The sequence below is a fragment of the Gasterosteus aculeatus genome, chromosome 9, assembly GCF_964276395.1.
Source record: "Gasterosteus aculeatus chromosome 9, fGasAcu3.hap1.1, whole genome shotgun sequence".
Lineage (NCBI taxonomy): Eukaryota > Metazoa > Chordata > Actinopteri > Perciformes > Gasterosteidae > Gasterosteus > Gasterosteus aculeatus.
The window spans coordinates 6,643,891-6,671,577 of NC_135696.1; the positions used below are offsets into that span (position 1 = coordinate 6,643,891).

Genomic DNA, 27,687 nt, shown 5'->3' on the forward strand with positions numbered 1-27,687 from the left:
TTAATCGATTTATCTGCTGAATGTTTTGTAAATGCATGTATCGTTGTTTCTTTTAAATGTTACGAAAAAAACAAATGGCAATCAGAAGACAGAGAGCTGGAAGTGACATAACTAAATGGAATGTTTAATCAAACCAATAATTATATGTTGTTAGATTATAAGGTTGGTGGTTCGGTTGGTGAAAAAGATACTGAACCCCAACGTGCTCCCGATCGCTTTATAGCAGCGAGTGCTGCTTAATGCCGGGTGGGTTTAACAGAAGAGGTCACGTATGATCCTGACCACATACGACAATTGTAATAAACTTCAAGTTCAATCACATATGACAAAGAAAAACACCAAAGCCTAATATTTCGGATGCTGGTCAGAGAAATCTGACATTTCTAATTGGAAAATCTCTATTGAAAATAGTTCCAGCAATACAATTTCCATCAACTGACTCATCGATCAGCAGACTAAACATTTCAGCTGTAGTAAGAAAACATTTAAAATAGTCAAATTCTGTTTTTTCAGATGTTATTCATCTGCACAATTTATTTGCCATTTCTTTCTCCTTGAAATACTGTGTCATATTTTCAGGGTTAATTTATTTTTGGATAGAAATGTTCTGAGATTTGAAGATGACTCCCCAAGACACTTCAAGGTACAAGTAGTGGTTTGTGATGTATAAGGGACCTGAATTTAAATGAAGGATTGTTATTCTAACATGAGACTGTCCACCAGCGTCTCTTCGTCTCCCCTCAGATTCGACAGGATCTGCGATGAAGCACAGTGGAATGGGACGCACACTAATGAGCCACGGATCCCAAACACAGTTTGGCTGCCTATCCCTTGGTGGTTCACCAATGCATATTCTCAAAATGAGCCGCAAACTTGGCTCGCAACTGTCAGTTTGATGCTAAAATCTCCCCTGTGCACGTTTTAATAGGACTAACCCTCTTGTCTATCCGCCTTCCCCTCTGTGTTTCTCATGCCGTGCCAGGCCATGCCCGACTAAATTTATACTCCACAAGAGGTGCAGTGCGTCTCCTTTGAGGGAACTCGTTCAATTGACTTTCCCATGGGGCTGCTGCACAGGAATGCAGACAGAGGGAATGCATATGCTCCCGTCTATATATAAAGCAGAAGGCCTTGCAACAGCACCAGCTGTTAGTCCTCTCCAGTCAGCTGGGCGGTGTGATATTCTATCTACGTGTGAACCCCGAAACACAGCGAAATACTGTCATTTATTTTATCCCAGGTCCTTTGTCAGCTAATTTGGATTACTAAAAGAATTAGTCCAACGATACAGTATATTCGGTCAAATATTGTCTAATATAGTATGAGGGCAGATTTATGGATAGATAAAACTTGATCACAAGTCACTTGGTTCTTGAGTCTACACTTTAGAGCCGTCATGTCTTCTGTGGTTCCGGAGGAGCTTACAGAAATCTGATTTCATAGTCGTCTCATCTGACTCACCAGTTTTAGGCTGTGGGCATAAGCCTGCAATTTGGCATCCTATTTCAGTTGACATTCTCCTGCCCTTCCGTTATCTGCGCTGTATATTTGGCCAAGTCATCCGCACAAGACGATTGGGATTGGTTTAAAAAAAATACAAATAACCCAGAGCATTTTTTCAGACAGAAAGATAACGCGTGGAGCGACTGACTCTGCGCTGTGGAGACTAAGTTACAAACTGAAGGTGTGTTTTTTTTAAAGACGGGACATTTAGGGGGCAAAGTGATGTCATTTCATTCTGTTAAACGGAGCATTTAGTGTTTTTGAAGTCCTGCCTACAGAACAGGAAGCGTCAACTATTTGACAAATCTGTCTTTTTAAGTGCCCCGAATTTATGGATTTGCGATTGTGTAAATGTTTTACATTGCAACATGTCCTTGAGTCAGTATACTTTTGAATTTCTTCAAAACAGGACCAGGAAATATACGATTATTCCCTCCCTTTTGATGTTGCAAAGTGCATAATGACAGACGGACACGAGGGGGGAACGGCACAATGTTTCCTTCCCCTTCTTGCTTCAGCTTTTACAATAATTACTTGCAAAACTACCCGCCGAACCTAATCTCAAACAAGCTGAAGACTTCAGTGACGTGGATCCCTGCGACTCTGCCTCTCAGTCACACACAGCACACACACAAAAAGTCAATTTACCACCGCCTGCTTCTGTACCATCTATCACTCAGACCTGGCATGTGTGCTGAGGCGTGACAACGCTCAGTCGCTCCTTCTTGTTTTGACATACGCCCAAGAGATTTATTAAAAATACCCCAAAACAAAAAACAGATTTTTTTCACTTCTTTTCATCCCAAACAGACGCAGGCAAAGCCCGTCTGTTGCCAGCAGTGATAAGGGCCCAGAGGTGTGAGTGAAAAACGTAAAAAAAAAAAGAGAGAGAGAGAGGGAGGGACAGCCGTATTGAGAGAGAGGAGATGTGAATATTCAAAATCACCCCGACGGAAACTCTTCCCCAAGTGTGACTTCATCTCCCTCCTGCAGTCTGAGACAAGAATGAGTCCGAAACAGGAATTACTGCAAAGTAGCTCTAATCAATGTCAGCCTTCAATTTCATGTTGACACCCAAACTAATAAAGCATTTCCCTGAGCTTATCACAACATCTCACAGACAAATCTAAGCAAAACTGGGATAAAGGGATGAAAAAGATTTCCATTTGCAGGCACTGAGCTTAGAGGGAGCTCATTAAGTGGCAAGAAGGTTGAAAAGGACGAACCGTCGTCACGAGGTCACAGGAGGGTATTGATGGATTGTTGTGTTTTTCGTTGTGGAGGATGTCTTTGATTTCCCGTGTCTGGATGTTCTGCAGTTCACACAGTATTTAAACGTTTTTCACTTATAGGCTCAAATCCAGCGAGCCGATGATTTATACAATATTCCACAATAACATTTGGCAAAACAAGAGCCGAGGGCGACGGCGAGGAGGTCGGCGTCAGCAGCGCGCACCAGCGGAGATGAGACGTGACAGCAAGCCAGCAGTCCCCTGTCCCTCCGCGGCCCCGCGGCCATGGAATGAGGAAGGGGCGTCTCCGATGGACACCTGTCGCAGTTCATCTCTGTCAAAACAATTATAAAGACACTCTGGGCTGTATGTGTGTGTGTGTGTGTGTGTGTGTTTGAGACGGAGGCCCGCAAGGAGTGAGGAATAAAATGAGTAGTGAACATGGAACAGCTGCTCGCCGGGGATCTGCAGAGGAGCAGAGGAGCACACAGGCCTCGACGCGGCCACAGTTACCGTCTGTCCCTTTTAGCTGCTGCGTTCTCTGGGCTCCGTCATATTCCAGTTATTTTGTATCCTATTTTGGAAATATCCGCCAGGGTGTAAAGTGAGTAATGCCCCCGGAGGGCCTGTCCATAGAAAGGACCGCAGGAGGACGGCGACGCTTTCCAAAGACACAAACACGGCGCTATTCATGTTTATTCACTGCTGAGCAGTTAAACAGTTGCTGATACAGATACTGCTCATCTGCTTTTTCTGAATGAACACGTTGCTCACTTGGATTCTTAATTACAAAAAATGGTGCATCTTAAAAAGCAAAACTCTAATAACACACAGCTCTTGGATAGATTTGGATACCAGAGCAGCCAACTGGAGACGGTCTTGCTCTACGTGTGCGGTGACTTAATATTATACGTCCATAGCACTGTGGGATACATTGATCACTGTGGGATACATTGATCCTGGATTAGAGCGATGAAGTGACCAAAGCTGAGAGGAGTGAGGATGGAGAGGAGGAGAGGGACGAGGAAGAGGAAAGGGAGGTCGTAGGATGTGAGAGAGGGAAACGGGACAAAAACATCATTTGAGGCTCACGTTTAAAAGTGATCACACGGCTGCAGCTTATCCCACCCAAATAAAACGTGTAATCTTGTGGCACTGGGCAATTGTTACGTTATTACACTACATTAGTGTCTCCGTCTCTCGGCACTAGTCTCTGGTCACAAGCTGCGTCTGTCTGCTGCTCGCCGGTAGACTTTCATAGTTTATTAGAGCTCCAGTTAACGTGGACAACTCACAGAAAAACAATGCTTGGGTTTCACAAAACAATACGAACAATCAGTCAGGTTTAGGAAATACGTCATGGTATGTAAAATGTAAACAACTAGCATAAGAATGAACACATCACGCACGACACCAAAGTAACTCCACAGTGGTCCTGAACAACCGCCTTCTCGGTTGCAAGTCAGTGTTAAACTACGGCATCACTTTCCCTGAGCATTCCCTCTCTTGTAATAATGCAAATGGGTTTACATTGTAGTTACTGAAAGAAACCAGTGCATTTCACATTTATTCTATATAAAACATGGACAGAGGTTCTGTGACGTAAGGGAGATTAAACCAAAACAGTTCCGGACCATAAAACCAAAGAAGAAGCTTAGCGAAGCTGTAAAGCTGAAGGGGAACTGCAGAGTTCTAATAAACATAGTGTACGTAATCATTTGATCTATTGTGAACATCGACTTGATGTTAAACTATGAACCAGTAGTGATTCACACACATCTACAGATTTCTCAGTTAGCTGTAAATGAAAATCTGTTAAATAGAAACAAATCTCTATTTTTGCATTTGACCTGTTGGTCAAGGACTTGTTTGACCTTCTGTGACAGCGTGCAAACACGTTTCGGTCACACTGGCCATGTTCAGATCGTGTAATTGTGGGTCAAACTTCCAATCACCTCATCGATGGGCTTGATGAAGAAGCCTCTCAGAGATGCTTCATTGTGAGTGCAGGCAGCTTGTGTTTATTTTCGGCGGTCAGGTTGAGGGGTGAGGGGGTTCTCAGACGCCACAGATACCACAGATGCCGCAGATGCCACAGATGCCAAAGCCAGATGTACTATTTATAGATGTGATGTATTATTAGAGCAGCATTATAAGTGTGTTATGCCGCTGGTCAAGAATAGCAGGAGTGTCTTTGTTTATGAGGCGCCTGGGCTGCTCGGGTGAGGCTGGCTGTCCTCTCAGAGTGAAGATGGGGTGTCACCTCTGGGATGGGGGGGGGGGGGTTGCCACAGGGAATGTGGGCTTGAAATTCCACGCTCACATTCCAGAGTGGTTTCACGTTGAATTTGAGGTGTCTGGGTGCCTCAGTTAGACCACGAGCAGCACCAGCGATGTTCAAGGATCTTTAACTCCATCACATCCCCCAGTCCCCCAACCCCCCCCTCCACATCCCCCTCTATATGTCCTGTCTTTAAACATCCAATAAATGCACAAACCAAATCAACATGGACGCAGGTAAACGCGCTGTTAAGCCAACATGATAGCGACGTGTGCTAGGCCCGCGAGGCATGGGAAGAGACAAATCTAATCCTCTGAGAGTAGACCAGGTCCGCCACATACAGTCCAAAGTTGACGAAGGAGAACACAGCCACCACCAGCTTGCTGTCCCATGGACACCTCCCCTGAGGGCACAACGACGGCCTCCACGGGGAGCCGTACTTTGCGTCGAAGCAGAACACCGGCCACACCACCGACGCGCTCAGGTAGAGCAGGACCTGCAGGAGGGTGCACACAACCACAAAGCGGTCAAAGGGCAAGCAGCGCACGGCCTTCGTCCGCCCGCACACCGTCATGACGACCACCAGCGCGGTCAGAGCGAAGCAGAAGGCGTACACGGCGACGCAGAAGATCGTCGCGCCGTGACGGGAGAACTCGCTCCCGTTGGCCACGGCGCCAAAGACGATGCAGGCCACGAAGCCCTGGACGACCTTGAGGAGGCCTGACACGGTGGCCATGTAGCCCACCACAGCCTGGCCCGGCCTGGCTCGGCACAAGGCCACTTCGGCCCCGTAGGCCAGAGCACCCAGGATGGAGCACACGGTCACAGCAATGCGGAAATTTCGGACTTCACAGCCGGCGTAGGGGCACTCAGAGCGGACAAAGAAGAGCGGGTAGACCACAGAGGCTGTCACGTACCTGAGGAAGAGGAAGAGGAAGAAGTGAGGGGGGGCAATCGCAGACGCCGGGGGGCTGTTGAAAGGTCTGACGGAGCTTGTAAGTGGAAGTTAAATTTAGTTTGTATAGTTCTGATTGGTTTCTTTTGGCCATAATAAGCTGTAAACACATCAACACTGTAAAGTGAATAAAGTGAAGCTGCATCATGGGTTTATAATGAGAATTGTTCTCTTAATAAATGTAAAGATTTTTTTTGGGCTCTTTAGCTGCTGCTTCTTTCACTAACCAGCTTTCACAGAATTACTTATTCATTTTGTGTAAAATAGGAAATATGTACCTTTACAACCTAACCTTGATGAACACAGTTTTGGTCCGGGTCTAATGTTTGATGGCTCAATGAATTTTTGCTGCGATTGAAATGAATGGATACCCATTTGTTACACTAATGAAGGTGGACATGTAACCTTTCCATCACCGTCAGAAACGTCCCTACATGTGAACTTAGTTTTATCACACGACGGAAAGTAAAGACGTGGAAGCAGAGCTGTTGGACACCATCTCGTCTCCTCACACCAGCACCGCAAACCCAACTGAACACGTGACTTACATGAGCGTCGCGAAGGCAGCGCACGTGACGGTGAGGTTGTCCCAGGAAATAGGGAGGCAGCTGTAGAGACGAGTGGCGTCCAGGAAAAACACCACCACCGTCATGGCAAAGCAGAAGCACCACGCCGCCATACAGAACACGCCATGCGAGCCGCTGTAGCCCGCGCTGTGGGTTACCATGGCGATCACTGCACAGCCCATGGCTAGCTGACAGAGGCGGGCGGCACCCAGGGGTGAGCAGAGGGCCCTCGTGTTGAGGTACGGACCGCCCTGTGAATCCATCACCGGGTGGGTGCAGGAGAGCAGGGAGACGTTGGTGCCGTTCTTCAAGGGGTTGAACCTTCAGGGTTCTTGATGCGCAGTAGAGAGGATGAGGTGGAGTTCAGAGTCTTAAAATGTTTCCGCTCAAGCTTAAAGTCCAAACCAATCCCACAAAAATAAGAGGGAAGGAGCGAAGGATGTGATTGTTGCATCCAGAGATGTCTTTCTCATTCCAGCATCCAGACTCTCGGGTCCTTTAAGGTGCTGTTGTAATTGGTTGTGAGTCTTCTGATGTTGATGAAACTGTGTTCCAGAGACACAAAGTACGAAAACGACTATCCTGACTCTCTTTGAGGTCTTCTATTGAGTCTAAAGCTGGCCAGGCAGTCACACACACTCACCTCTGTGCTGAAGATCACACCGAGTCATCGGTCAAAAATATCCACCGCTGTGCACCAGTCAGTGTTTGTGACACAAGAACTTCTTGTGAGACCAGGATGTTTATCCACCAGCTGTCAGTCAAGTTAAGGGACACGATCAAGTCAAATCTTCCAGCTGAAACGCTCCGGCCCGGAATCGATATTAACAGTCCAGACAGGTGCGCGTTGTGTCTGCTGCTGCGCGACACTCGCTCTGAATCCACGTGGCCACACGAGTCCAAGGCGGCTTTCACACGTCACTCTTCCTCACACACTTTCTCCTTCCTCCCCGTCCCTGCTTGTGCAGTGAGTAGGTCAGTCGGAGTGGAAGTTATTTGGGGTTGGGCCACGAGTGTCACAGGGATGTGTACATGTGGTTGGGCGTGGAGCCGGGCATGCAGACACATTGCAGACCCTGTGGAATGAGGTGCAATAGCTGACCGAGTGGGGTCAGAGTGCACAGATTAGGACCAATGGCAGCGAGTCATCAAATGTCAGCGAGTGTAGGTGGATGTAACCGGGTGGGTTATAGTGACAATGGAAAAACAGAGATACTTTGCATTTCGTGTACTAGATTATTTTCTTCCTGTAGAGCTTCAAAAAAGATCCACCCAGTCTCAGAAGTTCTAGTTATGGCAAAAAATGCACTACTATTTTTTGTCCACATGGGGGCAGTATAGCAAACTAAGAAAATAGCTTTGAGTGGTTCACTCTTTTCTTCTCCAACAATTCCTGAGAAAAATGAGCAGCATTTAATTACAAACTCAGTCTGCCTGTTGTTTGTTTCTACAAGCGTACTTGTGGCCGGCGACTTCTGACAGCTTGGAGCATAAAGGGATAAAGGAAAAGTCACCAAACGCTGTAGTTCTGCCTTGTGAAAATAACACCTGCTTCTGGGTCATTAACTAAATTAATTTCTGTAGTCGAGCAGTCCAGACAACGGAGTCACTTCACCTGCAAAAAAAAAAAAAAAACTTTGCATGTACTCTGTACTTTAATAAAATGAACAAAAAAGAATCCCTCACAAACAGAATGACAACTTTGACATGAGCGAACTAGAAAAAAAACTAAACATTAAATTCTATAAAAAATAATAGCATCCTATGGGCGGGGCTGCAAACTGCTCTCTTCTGCTCGGGGCCACTTGGTTTATCCACAGCTGCCACCAGGGGCCGTCATCGCAGTGACCCAGCTGCCCCCACCTGCAGACCCCACTGCCTCATCACAGCCTCTGGATGCCCAACTGCGTCCGTGCAATAAATACATGAGCAACGAAAAAAGCTGCTTTTTGATATTCTGACTCAAAATAAATCATAAAATACTTCTGTGGAATTGGATCTACATATATATTGTATTTGAATGGCTGTAACTGTACATCTCACAATAGTTAAGTTGTGCCAAGCTGATCGGAGGATAACATTAAACTTCTCACAGCGAACATAAACGCAGAGAACAGCTTCCGAAGAGACTCCAGGGGCAGTTGGAAGTAATTCATTTGCAAGAGGGAAACAGAAAGTGTGTGTGTGTGACAAGTGGAAGGAATGCAACACACACACACACACACACACACACACACACACACACGCACACACGCAGGCACACGCTCCCCGCTGTGTTTGGCCTCTTTTTGAAGTCCCTCCTGAAGCCAACGCAGTGACTGAGGGACATGAGGACGTCTGTGTGTGTGTTGAGCTGCTCGTTTACTCACCAACAAACCAATACAGCGCCTCTAAATGACGGATCAGTACACGTCTTTGGTCGTACCTCACATATTACTTTGCCTTGCCCTGGAAATTATAATAGCGTTTGTTTTTTTCAACTCTACAAAAGGGAGAAAATACAGGAATAAAAGCTGAGAAAAAAGGCTTTGATGATGAAATGCTGGCCATGAAACTGCATAACAGTATTTCATGTTATTTAAAACCACAGAAGCTACAGAATATACTTTACTAGAAAATCCCGACCTCGCTGTGGTTTTGAGTCCTCTGCCCAAAAAATTCTAGTGAAGAAGTTCCCTCCTGGCGTTTTTTGGGATGCACACATTGGGGTGAAACGACCGGACGGACAACCAGAAGACATGACGCGTACGGCCACGGAGCTCACAGACACACAACACCTTCGGTTAAATAGCGGGAATGTACGAGGAAAGTTTGGTTCAGTGTTGTTACGTTTTTTTTCCGCTATCTAAAAGTGAAATCAATATAAAAACTAACTCTGAACTCGAACAATGAACTTCAACACTGAGCGGTTTTAGTACAACCATCTTTATTCACTTTACACTACATTTTCACCTGCTGAATAAAAGCAGCAACTTTACCACTCATCTCTTTAACACTGTCACCAGACCAACCGGAATGAAGCCCAACAATCCTCCAATGCATTTTTCACAATCAGTCTCATTATCTTTGGCCATTTTAAAAACTAGTCAAGTGCAAGCTTCTTCCTCCCTGACGGATTTAGTCCGCTGCTGCCTCAAAGTTTGCCTTCATCAAAGCGCTGCCAGGGTTTAAGAACTCCGTCTTCAAGCAGCTTATCTGACGTCAGTGGGGAAGTCGTCCCACCAGCGGCCTCATTTCTTACCTGTGAAAACAACAGCAGGCGGCAGTTAACAGATCTGAAGAATAACGTGCAGCGTTAATAATTCTTCATTCTCAGATGAACACTTCACTTATTTTGTTTGGTCGAGCTTCAACACGCGAGAAAAACCAGACAATTTTCCAGTCCAGATGTTCCGATATAATTGCCGTGATGCAATTTATGAATATTTTTATTTAAAAAAAAAAAACCACACTCAATAGAAAAGGAAAAAGCTTGTACAGACAGAAAAAAAATAAATGCAACCCGTCCGATCATTACATTCCGCCAGATGTTTTTCTTTTTTTTGTATTTTATTCATCGATGTTTGTGGTCTCAAAAATATTTATTTTGTAACAGCTCATCAACCCCAACTTTAAAAGGGTCAAACGGTTTCTATGCTTCTTTCATAGTGAATGAACCATTTCACACAAACGCGAGATTCAAAGAGGAGCTTTTGTGTGATTTTTTGTTGTGAATCTCAGTTCTGAAGATCTGTGGATTAAATAACGTGTCTGTGGACGCGCACACGTGGCACTAGCGGACACACACACAGCGAGAGAGACACAGACAGACATCAACCAGAAATTAAAACGCGCACACGAAAAAAATGGGAGAAACAAAACCATCAGTGCAGCCGCCACCAGAAACACACATGCTTGTGTAACATGTTTTGCTGCACACAAAGAAAAAATAAGTTGTTGACAAGCAAAGACATCTCCCACGTGTACTGCAGAACTAGATCAGGGACCACAATATCTGTCAAGTGTGACCAATATGTCACAGGAAGTCACGATGAGGCGCTTAAGAAGCCAGATAGAATCCTTCTGACCCTGAAGCCGGACGGGACGGTGTGAGCCTTTGGATACTTGCATTAGCGATAAACCAGCTGCACTCGTCCTACCGATGCGCACAGTCCACACTCCATCTGGAGGGTTCCCACAGAACATTTATAAACTATATCTCCAATGTAATAATCCAATGTCGTTTCCATCCCGTTTGACAAATAATGACCCTGTTAGGACTTCGACTCAGTCCCAGTTGTTTTAATGTTGTCCCTGTCTGTGGATGAATTTGACGTCCCTGCTCTGTCCCGTCCTCACCTGGAAGCTTGAGCCACTTGGGCACCTTTCCCGGGTCAGACCCGGTGGGCCTAGCCGCCCGGGTGGGTGCAGTAGGGTCTGCCTCGCCCAGCGTGGACCCGCTGGTTTCCTCCGTGGGCTCCGGAGGGGGCAGCGGCTCCTCTGAGCCTTCACAGGCGGAGGAGGCCGTCGGGGAGCGCTGCATGCAGCTGAGGTGGTGGAGGCAGGAACAAAAACAAAAAGGTTAATGCTACATTCTTGGAAAGATGTAAAACAGAAGAGTGATGACCGTGTTAAAAGAAGCAAAAAGGACAGAAGCGGGGGTCACTTTTGGGAAACAGGCTCTATATTTAGCAGGGCTGGAAAATCATTTTATGTGAATGCTTACGTGTGTGTGTGCACACGCACACACGGACAGAAATGAGGGCGCACGGGGCACCTGCTGTTTCGGCTGAACCTCAAAGGGATTCCAATGATGACAGCTTTGTGACAGGAAAACAGTCTGGTTGCCGCGGGATACAAGTGCCTACATCCAACCTAATGCACGCATGGCCAGACACACATGTGATAACCCACATGCACACTCACAAAGTGCACACATACCTGGCAATGGACTCATTAGCTTGTAAGGCAGAGACAGACGACTCAAGCAGGTCCGTCTTCATGTAAAAATCTGGGTAGGAAACGAACACACACAAAGTAAACTATTGTTTTGCTGTATTACATTCCTCAGCAAGGCACCAGTATCTCATTCAAAATTGGCATATGAAAGAAAAGGACCTGTCTTAGCGTCAGATCCAAAGTACACCAGGGCACCAGGAAACAGGTCGGCCTGCAGACGGAGAGGAGGAGAAGTGAACGGAAGCCTTCACAATTCATTAAATCAATCTCTGCAAAAACATGGAAAGATAAAAACTTCACTGCAGCCCTGCCACACACACGCATCCATGCACGCAACAAGAGGTGGCAACAGATCCAAGCCAGAGTCAAGTGCATTTTTGTAGATGATTCATTGCTCAGGGGTTCTGAACCAGTAACCGAGGTTTCTTTGAAGCAAACCACTAAATGAGCAACCGTGAAATGATAAGTGAAAACACTCCCTCCCCCCCCCCCCCCCCTCCCCCCGGAGCACAGCTCTCCTCTGTGCTCGTCTCAACACTTATAATGCACCATTTGCATGAAGATACGTTAGCAAGCGTACAATTATGAGGAAGAAACGCAGACAGTCGGGCAAGCAGTGCACGTGTCTGGGACAAACAAAACTAGTTCAAGGTAAACAGTCCCTGAGGGGGGGGGGGGGGTGTCAGCGGGGTTGGGTTGTTTTGAGTGATTGATGATGTACTTGAAACGACTTTCAACTGTGTGACCAACAGCAGGGACGAACCTCAACTTCACACTAAAGAAAAACACAAGTAGCCCCCCCCCCCCCACACTAATCGTTTAAATTTAGCCTTTGACCACAAAAACGGGTACAGGAAAGATACAGGAATAAATGGAATCGTCACTTTCATGAAACTGTTGCTGCTTTTGACTGTTCTCCCTTTTGGTTCCAATTTTAAGAGGCGTCAATCCTTAAGCAACAAACTCCAGCCAATTAAACTCCTGTTTAATGGAGGACGTCCTGTGTACCACGCTAATCAATAATACAACTTACAAGTAGCACTGGGATTAGGCCAGTTTGCTCTAAACAACAACCTGCCTACACACGGTCCTCTCCGCCCCCACTAGCTGGCTGCTAAATTGGGATCAGTGTTCCTAATTGGGGGGGGGGGGTGGTGAAGTAGAGAGAGAGAGAGGGACAGAGCAAAACAACAAAACGTGCGAGAAGGGAGGGAGGGAGGCAGCACGGATCCTGAGGGATGGCAGAGGGAGGCGATGCCTGGTATCAAAGGGCTCTTGCGGTGGAAACATTCCTTTCCTGACATGACACAAAGTGATTAAAGTGTGCGTCCTTGTGCGTGAGGAAGAGATATGCGTTTGCACTCATGTCTACGGGACATGAAGAAAAACCCCGTTCCCTATGTACGTGTGGCGTGTACGTCCAAGATTGATGCATTGACAAGGAAAAACGTGTGTGTGTGTGAGAGAATAATCCAAGGAGATTTTGTTTTTGTGAGCTTTAACGCGATCACACTGCAGTATCACTGCACCTCCACCTCTTTTCATCTAGTTTAGGTTGCGTCGAAGTGTCCAAATGAAAAAAACAAGAGGCACTGTTGCGTCAATCTCCGGTCACAAGCCGCACAGAGAACTCAAGGCCCATATCCACCCCGGACAGTCGGAGCGCACCCAGACTGCAGGGGGCGACGATGCGGCTAATGGAGATTCCACTCACAGGAAGTGCCTGCGTACGAACAGGAAGCGCATGGCATAAAATGTTTGTGGAGAGCTCGGATAGCCCTCTCACTCGGCCCTGAGGAAAAGGACACTGTGGCCACGGCTCCTAATCTCCCAGAGACGCAACTGGTTATCAACCTGCTCTGTTCTTTGTCTGATCCACCAAACCACCCTTAAGAGGAATAAAGGATCACAAAATAAACAGTTCTCGAGTTGTCCTTTGTGTCCACCGGAGAGAAAGCTCTTTTCAAGTTTGGGCAGAGCCGTGATTAATCAGAAAAAACACACGAAACTTGACAGTTGATAACCAGCGTGGCAGCAAGAACAAGGATCAAAGGCCTGAAGTCAAGCTGTCGACGCAAAGGAAGAATTGACTGGAAACGTTTTCACCATGGCAAAGGAAACTCTTTGGTCAAGCAACTAAAGCAAGAGCGAACCTTAGCTAAATCTGCTTTCACTAAGCAAGCAAACTACCTGAACAAAGCTTCAGATGGGATGATTAAACATGAACTTCTAGAAGAGTTCAGCAAGCTCAGTTCCTTGGCAAAGCATGTCAGCGATGCTAATGAAGACTACAGGGCTAGACTACTGGCTGAAGTAGGAACTGAAGAGGACGAAGAAGTAAAGCTCAACGAGCACCAGCAGGCTGAGCTTGAAAGGACAATGGAAGAGTGCGACATGAGACTGGGGAACATCCGTGAGGCAGTCCAATCCAACCTCTGGCTAAGATATGGTAAAGAGGAGGTAGACTTTGCAATCCAAGAAGCGAAAAAAGCCTGTGACAGAGCCCAAGCAAGCCCCATCACTGCTATCAATCGGGACGGCTATGAACTACAGCTGGAGAGAGCGAGGAGGCTGATCCATAATACAACTATAAGCCTGAAAGACTGGGAAAAATGGATCCCACATGTTCAGGCAGCAGACCTGAAGGGCAGATTGAAAGACCTGAGAATATTTGGGAGCAACCTTGAGGCCAGGAGAGCAGAATTCCTCACCGCACAAAGAATTGCAGAAGACGAAAGAAGAGGTCCGGACCAACCGCTTCAACCAACAGCAGTCCCACAGCCTGTGGTGAGAATAAAGCCAACACGTCTACCCAAATTCACTGGGATTAGGAGAAATTTCCATAGATGGCAGAGAGACTGGGAAAGTCTGCAAAAGCAGGGAGAGCCGACTGGATCGGTGGAAGTGAAGAAGTTCCAACTCCTTGACAGTGTGGAGGAGAGGATATGTAAAGACCTGGGTTTGTCAACATACAACCGTGCTGAAGACATTTTTAGAGTACTTCAAAACAGGTATGGAAACAAGCAAACGATTGCTTTGGAGGTAATTGAGGACCTAGAGAGGATCCCTCCCTTAAAGTCACACCAGCCAAGGAAGGTAATTGACCTAATTCAGGCTGTGGAAAAGGCCCTGAATGACCTCACGGAGCTCCAAAGCACAGGAGCCATAAAGAATCCCCTTGTGATCAGATCCATAGAGAGCAAGCTCCCGGATAATATAAAGAGGGACTGGCTGGCGTTCATGGTCAATCCAAGAAATGGAGTCACCCATGATAATCACTTCGACAGCCTTCTAACATTCTTAAAGACACAAGAGGAGATTCTAGAGAGGCTAGACCAATTGGGCGTAGGTGAAAAACCTGAAAAGAAAGTTACGTACCTGGAGAAGAGGTATGCCTTCACAAAGTCAACAAGGAAAGGAGGATGTGTTGTCTGTGGAGAGGAGAAGCATCGTGACAAGATCTTCTTTTGTAAGCAGTTTAAAGAACTGGAACCTAATGAAAAGCTGAATGTTATTGAAAGGCTGGGAGCATGCAGAAGATGCCTCCGATGTCACGCAGATGATGGTGAATGCACCGACACTTACCTGTGCAGGAACAGAGACTGCATGAGAGGAGGCTCTTCAGATCACCATTTCTTTCTCTGCCTGAAAGGAGGATTCAAGGGGAAAAATCCTGCGAAAGTGGGAAAACCCAGCACCAGGAGGCAAACATTCACGGAGGAACAAGAGAAATTGATATCCGAGCTGACCCCAGACATGGCAGGAAAAGTCAGGAGAGCCTTCTCCAACATGGCTGCAAAATCACAATGCACTGGAAGAAGCCTCCCTGTAGTGATGGACTCAAGGACATGCGAGTTACCAGTTATTCTTATGCTTCTCGAAGTAACTACCAACGCAGGACAGAAAATTGGAACTCTCATTGACTTGGCATCAGATACCAACTACATCACTCATGTTGCCGCCAAGAGACTGAAGCTTCAAAGTGAAAATATCACGCTTGTCGTCCATGGAGTTGGAGGCATGGCCATGAAGGTGGAGACCAAAAGATACTTACTCAAGGTAAGAGTCAAGACACCCAGAGGCACGGATAGAGCTCATGAGTTAATCTGTTATGGGTTGGATGAAATTGCAAATGTTCACAGAGTAATCAAAGCACAGCAACTCAAGAAGTTCTTCCCTGAGACCAACCTGGAAGATCTTCACAGACCGGAACATGTTGAGCTTCTCATAAGCCACCGTGAAGGAAGACTTGCTCCACAGAGAATAAAAGTAGTAGGAGATCTCGTCCTGTGGGAAGGCCCCTTAGGAAAAACTGTTGGCGGAGCACATCCAGACCTCTGTGAAGTAGTGGGTATGGCCCTGCACAATTCTGAGACTCACTTTGCACGGTCAATGAGGGTCACAGCAGTGAAGTACCAGGAAATTGCCAAGATGCAGGAATCCAGAGCTCAAACCAAAGCCACTGTTATTGGCAGGGAATTCTTGGACTGGTGGAAGTCGGACAGCATTGGTGCGGCTTGCGAACCCATGTGTGGAGGATGCCGGTGTGGTAACTGTCAGCCAGGAGGCAAAGACATGACTCTGAGTGAAGAAAGAGAGCTTGAGATGATCAGGCAGGGCCTCAGCTATGTGAAGTCAGATGCGCATAGTCGAGAGCCTCACTGGGATGCAAAATACCCGTGGATTGAAGATCCAAGTTCCCTGCCCAACAACAGAAGCGCAGTGGAAGCCACGTTTCTGAGGACGGAGAAACGGCTCAAGAAAGAACCAGAGTGGCGTACAGCATACTCAACTCAAGTCCATGAGATGGTGGAAAGGAGGGCAGCGAAGAAACTCACTAGAGAGACCATTGCTGACTGGAAAGGACCAGTATGGTACGTCAGTCACTTGGTGGCGCCAAACCCGAACTCTGTAACGACACCTGTCCGACTGGTATCGAACAGCAGCCAAAAGTTTAGAGGAATCAGCATGAATGACCTTCTCCTGAAAGGGCCTGATGTGCTTAATCCCATTCGAGCAGTGCTACTAAGGTTCAGGAGAGGAGTCCATGCTGCCCTCGGCGACATCAAAAAGATGTACAATTCTGTGTGGCTCGAAAACCTGGAGATGCACCTCCATAGATTTCTCTGGAGAAACAGCGAAGATGAAGAAATTGAGGAATTTGCCATCACCAGGGTCAACATGGGCGATAGACCGGCAGGGTGCATCGCACAACTGGCCATGAGAGAGACAGCAAGGCTGCCCATGTTCACTCACCTGGAAGAGGAACGGAGAGTCCTTGAGGAGGATTCCCATGTAGATGACATTCTGACATCCCACAATGACCTGGAAAAGCTAGACAGAATCACCAAAAAGGTCGAAGAAATTCTGAAGGCAGGTGGATTCTTCCTAAAGCCATGGGTCCGATCAGGCCAAAGTGGGAGGCAGACGTCCACATCAGAACGTCCAGCATCGTTCGAGGAAGTCTTCATTCTCCCCAACCAAATGAGGGAAGGGAACAAAGCCCTGGGAGTTGGTTACCTGGTCGAACCAGACAAACTATACCTCACGACCTCGATAAACTTCTCAAAGAGAAAAAAGAAGATGAGAATCGGTCAAAATCTTGTCGAGGAAGAGGTGAGGAGAAAAACTCCAAACCCATTGAATAGAAGACAACTGCTTAGCCAAGTAGCTAGTTTATATGATCCAATAGGCCTTGCAACACCTGCCAAACAGAAAGGAGCCATTCTGGTCAGGAAAGCATTTCAAGAAACGGGAGGCAAGAATCTTCTATGAGACACATGGGACACACCGCTGTCTGAAAGACTCAGGGAAGAAGCCATCCACCTGTTTGAGGAATACACACGCCTCAACCAAATTACCTTCCATAGAAGCCTCACACCAGTCAGAAGGATTGGAGAACCCTGGGGGATAACATTCTCAGATGGTAGCGACCAGAGCTATGGAGCTGTTGCATACTTCAGGTGGGAGACCGAGCAAGGCATTCTGGTCCGGCTCATTGAGTCCAAAGCCAAGCTCACACCACTTGACCAAAAGGGAGAAGCAGTGAAGGCTGAGGTCTGTGGTGCTGTATTTGCGGCAAGACTGAGAAAATACATTGAAAAGCACAGTCGGATACAAGTCAAACGGTGGCTCCATCTGCTGGACAGTCAAACTGTGCTGGGTGCCATCCAAAGGGACAGTTATGGGTACCAAACCTTTTTTGCGAACAGAGTGGGAGAGATCCAGAAGTCCACATCAGTTGGAGATTGGAGATGGATTACAGGTGAACAAAACATTGCTGACCTTGTTACAAGAGGAGCAACGCCAGAAGACCTCAAAGAAAACTCTGTGTGGCAGAATGGCCCAGAGTTTCTGAAACAACCTGTGGAAGAGTGGCCGACAAAGTCAGCCAAAGACGTCGCTGCGGATGCTAAAGAAGGTATAAACCGGCTCCAAAGGAAATGTTTTACAGCAGCACTGACCCGAGCGCAGTTGGAAAAAAACCGACATGCTCCACCTGCCACTGCAATGCCCCCACCGTCAAACCAAAACAAGGACGACTTGCAAATCCAAATCCAAGTCCGGAGGCCACCTTCTGGTTCTTCAGTGAGGAAATTACTTAACATCAGTAAGTTCAGCTGTTTAACCAGGTTGATAAGAGTCATTGCCTGGGTGTGGAGAGCTGCCACAAAGTGAAAAGAAATGCTGGCCAAGACCCCAACCAGAAGCAAGCCAAAGAGGAAGGAGATTCTTTCAACTCTTGAGATCAAGTCCAGAGTCAAGGAAGCTACACTTACCATCATGGAGTGTGAGGATGCACTCAGGGATCTCTTCCTTGCAGCTCAAATGGAGGTAGTCTTGCCAGACACCACACTCAGCAGGCTTGCCGTGGTCAGGGAGGAAAACACTGGACTATTGCTCTGTGGAGGAAGATTCCAAATCTTTAATAAAGAAAAAACTGCAGTACCAGTCTTGCCCTGCACATCATGGGTATCCACTCTTCTGGCTCAAGAAGCCCACAAGGCAAACCATGAAGAAATTGCAGGCACACTCCTCCGGATGAGAAGGAAAGCATGGGTGGTGAGAGGCCGTAAACTAGCTCAGAAGATCGTTGATAACTGTGTGATATGCAGGAGACTTAAGGCCCGATGGTGCCAACAGATCATGAGTGACCTTCCATCGGAGCGAATAACACCAGCCAATCCATTTGAGTACACAACGGTGGACTTATTTGGACCATATGAAGTGAAGGATGAGGTAAGAAAGAAAGTGAAACTCAAGGTGTGGGGAATCGTCTTCTGTTGCATGGCGTCCAGAGCTATGCACACAGACCTAGTCAGTGACCAGTCGGCTGAAGGCTTCCTGCTAGCCTACCAAAGATTTACGGCACTGAGAGGACACCCAAGGAAATTGTGGTCGGATCCTGGGAAGAACTTTGTCGGAGCCAAACCTGCCCTCAAAGAGCTCCACAGGTTTCTGGACCGACTGGAAAAATCAGAGCTTGGAAATGACTGTTCCAAGCATGGCACAGAGTGGAGCTGGAAGATCCATCCAGCAGACTCACCTCACAGAAACGGAGCTGCTGAGGCTGCTGTCCGGACTGTGAAGCGGGCTTTGCACAATCTGGGGGGTAATGGAGTCTTCACATGGGGTGAGTTTCAAACTTTCCTCTATATGGCTTCCAACCTTGCCAATGAACGACCTATCGATGCCAGGACTCAGAGCCGAGAGGACTGTATTGAATACATTAGCCCAAATGCACTTCTGCTTGGAAGAACTGGACCCAGAGGGGATCCAGGGACCTTTGACTTTGAAGGCTACTCTTACAGCAGGTTAAGAACCATCCAAACAGAAGTTGACAGGTTCTGGAGGAAATGGAGCCAGTTAGCCGGACCAAACTTGTTTGTCCGGACTAAGTGGCACACAGCTCACAGGAATGTGGCAATTGGAGATGTCGTCTGGCTGGCCGACCAGAATGCCTTGAGGGGTCAGTTCAGGCTTGCCAGGGTCATTGACGTCAGCACTGACAGGAAGGGAATTGTGAGGGATGTATATCTCCGATCCTTTCCCAGCTACCCAGTCGCAACTGTGAAACTCACTAAAAAGGGAAAAAAACGCTCGAGCAAGATACCTGCAACAATTCTTCACAGGGATGTCCGGCGGATAGTTGTCCTACTCCCAGTTGAAGAGCAGCAGTAGCAACAGGATCAAAAGTGGAGTAATTAAATCTGACACTACATAGGTACTGGTGTGACCTCCTTGGGTTGAGGAACCAGGAGGTCAAGTGGGAGGTGTTGCGTCAATCTCCGGTCACAAGCCGCACAGAGAACTCAAAGCCCATATCCACCCCGGACAGTCGGAGCGCACCCAGACTGCAGGGGGCGACGATGCGGCTAATGGAGATTCCACTCACAGGAAGTGCCTGCGTACGAACAGGAAGCGCATGGCATAAAATGTTTGTGGAGAGCTCGGATAGCCCTCTCACTCGGCCCTGAGGAAAAGGACACTGTGGCCACGGCTCCTAATCTCCCAGAGACGCAACTGGTAGGACAGTATGATTTATTGTTTGTTCATGCTTTGCTTTACTTAGTGAAATGTGTCATTTAAATTAAGTAATGGGGACTTATCCTAGGTTTATCTGAATAATTTGGGTTTGGTTTGGGAATTCAGTTGCATTTATTTATTATTACTTTAAGAAAGTTATTATCGAAATGTACTCGACTAATTCATGGGTTTTGCTTTGTCTGAAAGGTTATCAACCTGCTCTGTTCTTTGTCTGATCCACCAAACCACCCTTAAGAGGAATAAAGGATCATAAAATAAACAGTTCTCGAGTTGTCCTTTGTGTCCACCGGAGAGAAAGCTCTTTTCAAGTTTGGGCAGAGCCGTGATTAATCAGAAAAACACACGAAACTTGACAGGCACGGATGAGGAAAAGGTTGTGGTCGTATTGAACAAAATGGATCTAAAAATAAAAGTCGAGGAGGACGTCTTGGCCAATGAACCACATTAGGGAACAACTATTTGTTTCTCTTTGCTCGCTTTCATTATTTGAATAGTTGAGAAGAGGCGACAAAGCATAGCTGCCCAATTCTGTGCGTGTGTGTGTGTGTCAAGATCAAAGCGAGGCCTGTATTAACCCCATGTGCCAGTCTGGAAAAAAAAATCAAGCCCAGCTGGGGTCAAGGAGGGTGGGAGGAGGGTGGGAGAGACGAGGGGGAGAACGGGAATGTGTTGGGGCTTTGAAGAGGAGAGAGGGACCACGCGATACATTTTACAATCTATCTCCGAGTGTGTGTGTGTGTGTGTGTGTGTGTGTGTGTGTCTCGAGATTTTTGTTCTTTTGCGTGTCTGACTGTTCTGGTTTGTTTGAGTCAAACCATTCAGTTCATCACTGGGGAGAAGAAAGTGTTGTACGAGAACTCACCTGAAACAGTGTAGCTGAGGGGTCGTCCAGGATGGTTTTCGGGGGGGTGATGACTGAACAAAAAGCGAAGAATTAGAAAGACGGAAGACCGGTAAAATCTTTACTGAAGCCAATGACTTTTCACTGGGAAATTAAACGGAGTGAATTTAATAAATAGAGAGCGATGTTTGCAGAGCGACTATTTGTTAAACTTGTGGCTTTTCCGACTCACTGTAAACAGTTTTCATGTGAAATGAATGACATTTTCATTACATCGACCATTGACCATGTACAAAGAGGCACTGGATGTCGAATAAAAACAAAAATGTGGCTATTCAATTGAGAAAAGTGTATAAATTAACCAATAGGAATTCCAGTTAAACACAAAATAAGTCTTATTTTCATAGTCCTGGTCACCAATTTATTGCCAAGATTTTCAAATTAGATCATTAAAGAGAAGTCAGGGGGGGAAAACACGAGCAATCAGACGATCGGACAGACTTTAAAAGGAGAGAATAGCCAAATTAAGTTTGAGAGAGAGAGAGTAAGTAATAATCTCTCGGCTTGTTCACAACCTCTTTGACTGTTCAACTTCTCCTGTTGGTTTGGAGTGATGGACTCAATCAGAACTACTTCCTGTTTCCAGGTCTCAGCAGTTACTTAACGATGAGACGGTATGACCGTGTGCATGATGGCTGATAACAGGAAATTTTGGTCATAATCTTAAACAACAATAAAGACTTACACAAGTAGAAACTGAGTTGAGGGTCCTGCAGGTGGCTCCTCACAAAATGCATCACAGCACCAACTGGACAGAAAACAAAGAAATCATGAACAAACTGATGACTGTGACCTGTGACTGTGTGGAGGATAATTCCATTTTGGGATGGGATTTCCCTCAGATTTGTTGTTCTGCCGGTTGTCGTGTCGCTGTCGGGCCTGAGGTGGATTTAATCTCTGGCATTACAGACCTGTCTCATTATTTCTGTCTCTGGTGATAAATGTGGTGAGGGAGCCGCCAGTAGCTCGAACATCGCAGTCATACCTGTGGCTAGCCAGCTGAAATGAGCCCCCTCCACCCGCACGCACACACACCTGTTTCTAGAGGCCTGAAGAAGCCCTGTAGAACATGCCTGTCTGGAAACTGGACCCTCAGGACCACCTGGAGACGGAGTGGCAGCGGGTTATATACGGTCTGTATATTTCCGGCAAAGACGGCCATTTCAAAACAAGATTGTGATTCTCCATCTGTCCTTGTGCTAACTTTAGGATATCGTTCCATCTTCTCCCTCATCTGTGCTTCTCTCAGAGATTTAGTCATCAGCGGAGTCTCCTCCAGCAGCTTCCTGGGGAGAAACAAACACACAGTTACAATAAAAAGAACAGAGAACCAGTGGAATCAACAATGGGAAAGACAAGCGGACGATGTTTCATCTTCTACCCTCACGCAGAGGCAGATACAAATTGCTGTGGTCGGTTTAATTGTAATCGCAGTCATTGACACAGTAGTAGCGAAGCCATGAGGCTGCCGGCTACGTTGGTGTAGGCGGCGATTAAAGGATGTCCGTACGCGGCGGGGTTCCAAGCGGACGGCGTTTGGCCGAAGGATAAACGTCCTACTAACTAAACAGGCCTACTAACGGCTCCCTGGATGCCGTATTTAGAAAGGTTTGTAGTGTGCGCCGTGGGTGGTAAATGAGTAAATGTTTGCAAACACACACACACACACAGCCGCTGGAGCCGCATTCACAGCGCACGGCGGAAACTTCTCCACATCTGTTTTTGAAGAAGCGCTCATAAACAAAAGCGTCTCTCAACAAATAAGCAAACACATTTCAAAACGCATGCGGTGATAACTAGCATTCTCCCCGCCTATGGCCTCTCATCACGGCTATGGTATTCTGCAATTAAGGGTTGTACATCGACGAAACACTGCAGGACTGAATGCCGGACAGACTAATTATCTGGTACAAACAGTGCAGGAACACATCTGATCCAGACGCGTTTCTGCAGCAACACGGTATTTATACGAAATATCACACGCAGTCCTCGGACCTAAAGCCATCCGACCGATTCCATCCGCGTCCTTCTCCCACCTCTCGCTCTTCAGCTGGGCGAAGCGCTTCCGCACGTCATCCATCGTCACTTCAAAGAACTCGTCCGGCGGATCTCTCTGGTCTGCGGAGTGTCGGGACATCGCGTCCAGGTGGTAGACAAGAGGCTCCCTCCCCACGGGCTGCAGGAAGAGCGCGAGAGTGAGGGACAGGCTGGAGACACGGTGCAACGGGGACAGCTGGTTAAAACGGAAGTGTAACAGGTTAGACGTCAGGAAAAGTGTTTGCACCTCCAAGGACGTCTCCCCTTGATCCATGTCCTCGTCTGGCAGATTGGATTGAGGCTGGGGGAGGAACACAGAAGGGCGTTTATCCAACCGTTTCAGGGTCATTAAATAACCATCAAGGACAATGATGGGTAATCTACTTAAATTAAATAAACTAATCTGTCAATGAGGCGTACACTGTTACCACAGTGTCCTCCAGTTTGATTACAACTCTGTCTATTACTTTCAGCTAAATGTTGGAGCTAACAAGGAACATTTTTACGTGTTTAGGACTGATGGGACTCACCTTGGTGAGAGAACTGTGGCTGGATTTTGCTTTCTTGGCTTTTGGTGATTCTACTGCTGCAGTCAGAGCTGGCAGAGACGAGGAAGACGAGGACGAAGATAGAGAGCGTCCCGCAGCGCTTCCCCGTGGACCCCCGAGGCGCTGTCCACCTCCAGAGAAGGGGATGAAAGGAGCCGAGGGAGCAGCGACGGGGGGAGTAGATGGGTCAGAGTTCAGCCCCGATGGCCCTGCTTTCTCGCCATCCTCCTCAGGCTTTCCTCTCCCGACAGGGGGGATCTTTGGCCGAACTGCATCCTGCGAGTTTGGAACCTCTTCCTGTTGAACGGGAAGTTTGCTGCATGGGGCAGGGGCGGGAGTTGGAACTTCGGTTCGCCTATAGGGGCCAGAATTCTTATCTTTCACGTCTGTTGTTGCCGTTTCTGGACATGAGGGAGCAGGACCGGGCTGAGATGATGGGCTAGGGGCGGTTTCCTTGGCAACAGCTGTGGTTGGAACAGCAGCTGTTTCAGTAGTGTCTACGGCGTCTTCCTGTCCCGGTACTTTGTTCTTTTTAAGTAAAAACCTTAAACACATTGAACAATAGCGTATAATAATAACAATAACAACGCGGTTTTATGTGCAGCATGATGTTCGTAAACAAGCAACCTACCGGACGATGGCATTTCCTCCTGTAAGACCCAGAGACTTCAGAGTGGCTTTCTTAAGTGCTTCTTCACCACACACCTGCACAAACACACAGCAGCGCACACACACAGACACACACACGCCTGAGTACCCATAAAAGCCACTTTATTTTCTTGAAACATTAAAAGCAACAGGGCTTACCTCCTCTCTCATGTAAACACACACAGGGGTGGATTCTGACTCGGACAACTCAGACCCACTGAGGTGGAAACAAGAAAAACAGATTCAAGTTAAGGGTAACAGCTGCATGTGTGCGTGTGGGTTATCGAACGCAATAACGCCTTCACTTTACAAACCTTGTGCCTACTTGTTTGGACCATCTCAAGCACCTTACCAATGATGCATGTTGTCAATACATAGTGAAATGGGAGACAAAACTAAATAATCAAACTTGGTCAACACCAAGAGACGGTGAGACGGTATTTCAGGCAACCCTGATGGGGGGAGTAACAGTCCCATTCATTAATCCACAGACAAAGTCAGTTATATCACATCTGTCTTAGATCGGTATGGAACTCTGCTGGTTGAATCCTCTGTACTACGCTCAACCCTAAAGCCAAGTCCTTAACTGTGAGGTTAGAAACACAGGAAGATGTTCAAGTGGTTCTCAGTTGGATCCTCAAAAGGATAGATGTTCAAATCAAACACAGCTGTACACATGCGTGCAAACATACACACACACACACACACACCTGATCTGGGGAAAATGTGTGAGCAGTTCCCACAAACTCTGTCCACACGAGAAGGAGCCCTGGAGTCGAGAGCCGTCCTGCATCTGTAGTGCAATCCGCACCTGAGGGACACGAAACCAGTCACACTCAACTTCAGTTTAAACACCATGAACACAATTTACATAAAAATCCGATCTAGGAATCAGAAAAGGGTCAAAATCATCAACAATTCTACCCCATCTCCAACAGTAGTTCTTACTATAAACAGGTGGTACAGGCAGTTGTGAAATAACCCTAAAGGGCCAGTAAGTAACTGACGTTGTTGTTTAAATTATTTAATAATTTTACTTAACTTTTAAAAAGTGCCGCATAACTATTCACGTTAATTGAACGCGTTACAAAGAGAAAACTCATTAGGCATCCGTATGCTCTTAGCTCTGCAGTCTTGAGACATTATGCAGGAAGAAAATTCTTTGCTAATCAAATCAGATAAAGGTGCACAGTCCGGCAGTGAGTCACACCAGGCATCAGCGCGTATCTCTGTTGTTCTTTTCCTCTCAGAGCTGTTTGTGTTTCCTCAACAACCATGTTGTCAGGCATAGAAAGCCTGCTGCACATCGGTGCACCCGCAGAGATGAAAAGAGCACAGAGGTGAACGTCGGGAGGTAAACGAGTCAGTGTGTCTGAGTACATGAAATCTGGGAGGTATCAACAGCCAACCGTCTATCAAATGAACTAGAACAACAGATTAAACCCAGCCGGGATCGTACTCGTGATGTCATAGGAAACTACAGCTCAGCTACAACAAAGGGTTTGTGTGAATACAAGTCAGGTCAGACTTCTGAATATCTAGGTGCCGTCTATAAAAGCCCACACAAACGTCTGACAGAAGTACCCAAATATTACCGAGATTATAACCATCAGTTCTCCCCAAACATGATTTTGGGGGGAACTAATAAATCAATACCTTGATATGGTTATGTGACCAAATCAAGATATTTTTACCCGACTATCACATTTGATTTTGTTAACTTTTTTATTTAAAATTGACAGCTCTGAAGTTTCACCGCACAGAATCACACAAAAGCACCAATTTAAATCTTGTGTTTATCAAATATGCACCCATTAGTTTCTTGGAAATTAGTCATTAAAAAAACATTAAAAACTGCCTTTTAAAGAAGGGAAGGTTCCTAAGCTTCCCAAAAACATTCAGTGTGTATTCACCGAAAATTATTGCATTGGTATTATTCTTTTCCCAAGTGACATTTTGGATGTGTACCCAGTATCGAATACTCAGCCAATTATTTCCTTTTCTTAATAATAACAGTAAGTCAATTCAAAATACAAAATATTATCGATGTTTCATATATAAAACATGATAAACAGAACTTTTGTTCATAATTGAAACAGGAAAAACTATATGTATGTGTGTTCAGTATTTTACACAATAGATTACTACTGTAACAACTGCGGTACAAAGAGGACGATCCTGTACTGACTCACGCGCATACCCCCATGACTCCCATTGTGTGTCTTCACTATGTAACTGTGGTCGGACACCATCGTCTCGCTCACAGACTTGACATTTTTGTATAAACTAACCTGGCTTTCAGCTACAGCCTGTTTCCTTGGTCTTGTCACCATTTCCAGTTTTGCATTGTTGGGCAGGTTGGCGAACCTCCAAGGCAGCGTGAGGTCAACGGCAGTCCTCTGAAACCTGTCAAATGGACACATTTGATGAAATAGCAATCCTCTTGGCTTCTCCTATTATTTCAAATCAAGTAAGTATTTCTAATCCCATTGTAAATAACATAAAAGTAACGATTCTAATCTCTTTGTATTTGATACAAATTGTGCAAATGAGATATGATTGTAATAATCAAAATCAATGTTAAAAACAGTCTCACTGATAAGTACAATCCAGTGCTTGATTTCACCTCTTCTCACCCGAGTAAGTTGGGACAGACCACTGCTGCTCATAATAACAATCAACTCGTCCAATATGAGCAGCCATGTAAATGCACACAGAATTCGTCCCTACTCTCTGACCTCACGTGCTAAACTCAATGCAGTGCACACATACGGCTCAGTACAGACACGCAGTCTGTGCTCAGGGCTTCAGTAATTTAGGGTAAATATCAGAACTGTGACAGCTAGCATCCCCGACTGATACTCACTTTAAACCGTGTTCGTCAGGGTTAAATCCATGTTTTTTGCAGACATCCTCCAGCACCTGAAACCGAAAAATACAGAGTCAGTAAGAGCGTTGAAGAACTAATAAGGGAATACTTTTCCTTCATCCGTGGGGGAAAAAAAGAAACTGATCCGTCACTGGCTAACGAGTTTTAGCCAAGTACGGTTAGCCAAACAAATAGTTGCTCTGGATTGAAGACAACAGGAGCGAATAAAACAAAACCACCCACGTCATAAAACATGTCATTTGACCACAAGCTACCTGTAATAACGGGGTGTTTGAGGACACTTTGACTGCTTGTCTTCTCCCATTAGGAGTGAGAACCGTCACCGCTGTACCGCTGGCCGCCATTGTGTGTCGTGACGACGCGGTGTTTGTTTGAATAAACTTTATTGACACAATACCAGTTTACATTTCAATGGGAATTACATGAATTGATGTTTGGCAGCAATATATCATTAAAAAAACAACACAATGTAGATTATGCTCACTTCCAAACCATGCAATGATACAAAAATAGATGCATCGTTAATAAATAAACCGTTTAATGTATCACCCACACGAATGCATGCGAACGATTGACAAACTAAAAAGAGAACTTGAATAAATTAGAAGAGAAACAAAATGATGCTTTCATACAGTACGGGT

The 27,687-nt window shown here is 46.3% G+C and overlaps 2 protein-coding genes across 2 annotated transcripts; both read right to left on the bottom strand.

Annotated features, from left to right (window-relative positions):
• Window positions 1-3,415: 3,415 nt before the first annotated feature.
• Window positions 3,416-7,524, bottom strand: LOC120824814 (myeloid-associated differentiation marker-like protein 2). The gene is made up of 2 exons (XM_040185895.2): window positions 6,520-7,524; window positions 3,416-5,933 (listed from the first exon to the last, which is right to left on the bottom strand). The coding sequence occupies exons 1-2, from the start codon at window positions 6,798-6,800 to the stop codon at window positions 5,291-5,293; spliced, it is 924 nt and encodes a 307-aa protein (XP_040041829.2). The 5' UTR covers window positions 6,801-7,524; the 3' UTR covers window positions 3,416-5,290.
• Window positions 7,525-9,446: 1,922 nt separating this feature from the next.
• On the bottom strand, window positions 9,447-27,421 carry aspscr1 (ASPSCR1 tether for SLC2A4, UBX domain containing). Its single transcript, XM_040185815.2, has 17 exons — window positions 27,301-27,421; window positions 27,023-27,078; window positions 26,448-26,562; window positions 24,867-24,967; window positions 24,316-24,373; window positions 24,140-24,213; window positions 23,491-24,052; window positions 23,208-23,261; window positions 22,960-23,099; window positions 22,128-22,209; window positions 21,959-22,025; window positions 21,609-21,671; window positions 20,885-20,937; window positions 11,635-11,686; window positions 11,458-11,527; window positions 10,876-11,063; window positions 9,447-9,778 (listed from the first exon to the last, which is right to left on the bottom strand). The coding sequence occupies exons 1-17, from the start codon at window positions 27,388-27,390 to the stop codon at window positions 9,768-9,770; spliced, it is 1,836 nt and encodes a 611-aa protein (XP_040041749.2). The 5' UTR covers window positions 27,391-27,421; the 3' UTR covers window positions 9,447-9,767.
• Window positions 27,422-27,687: the final 266 nt, after the last annotated feature.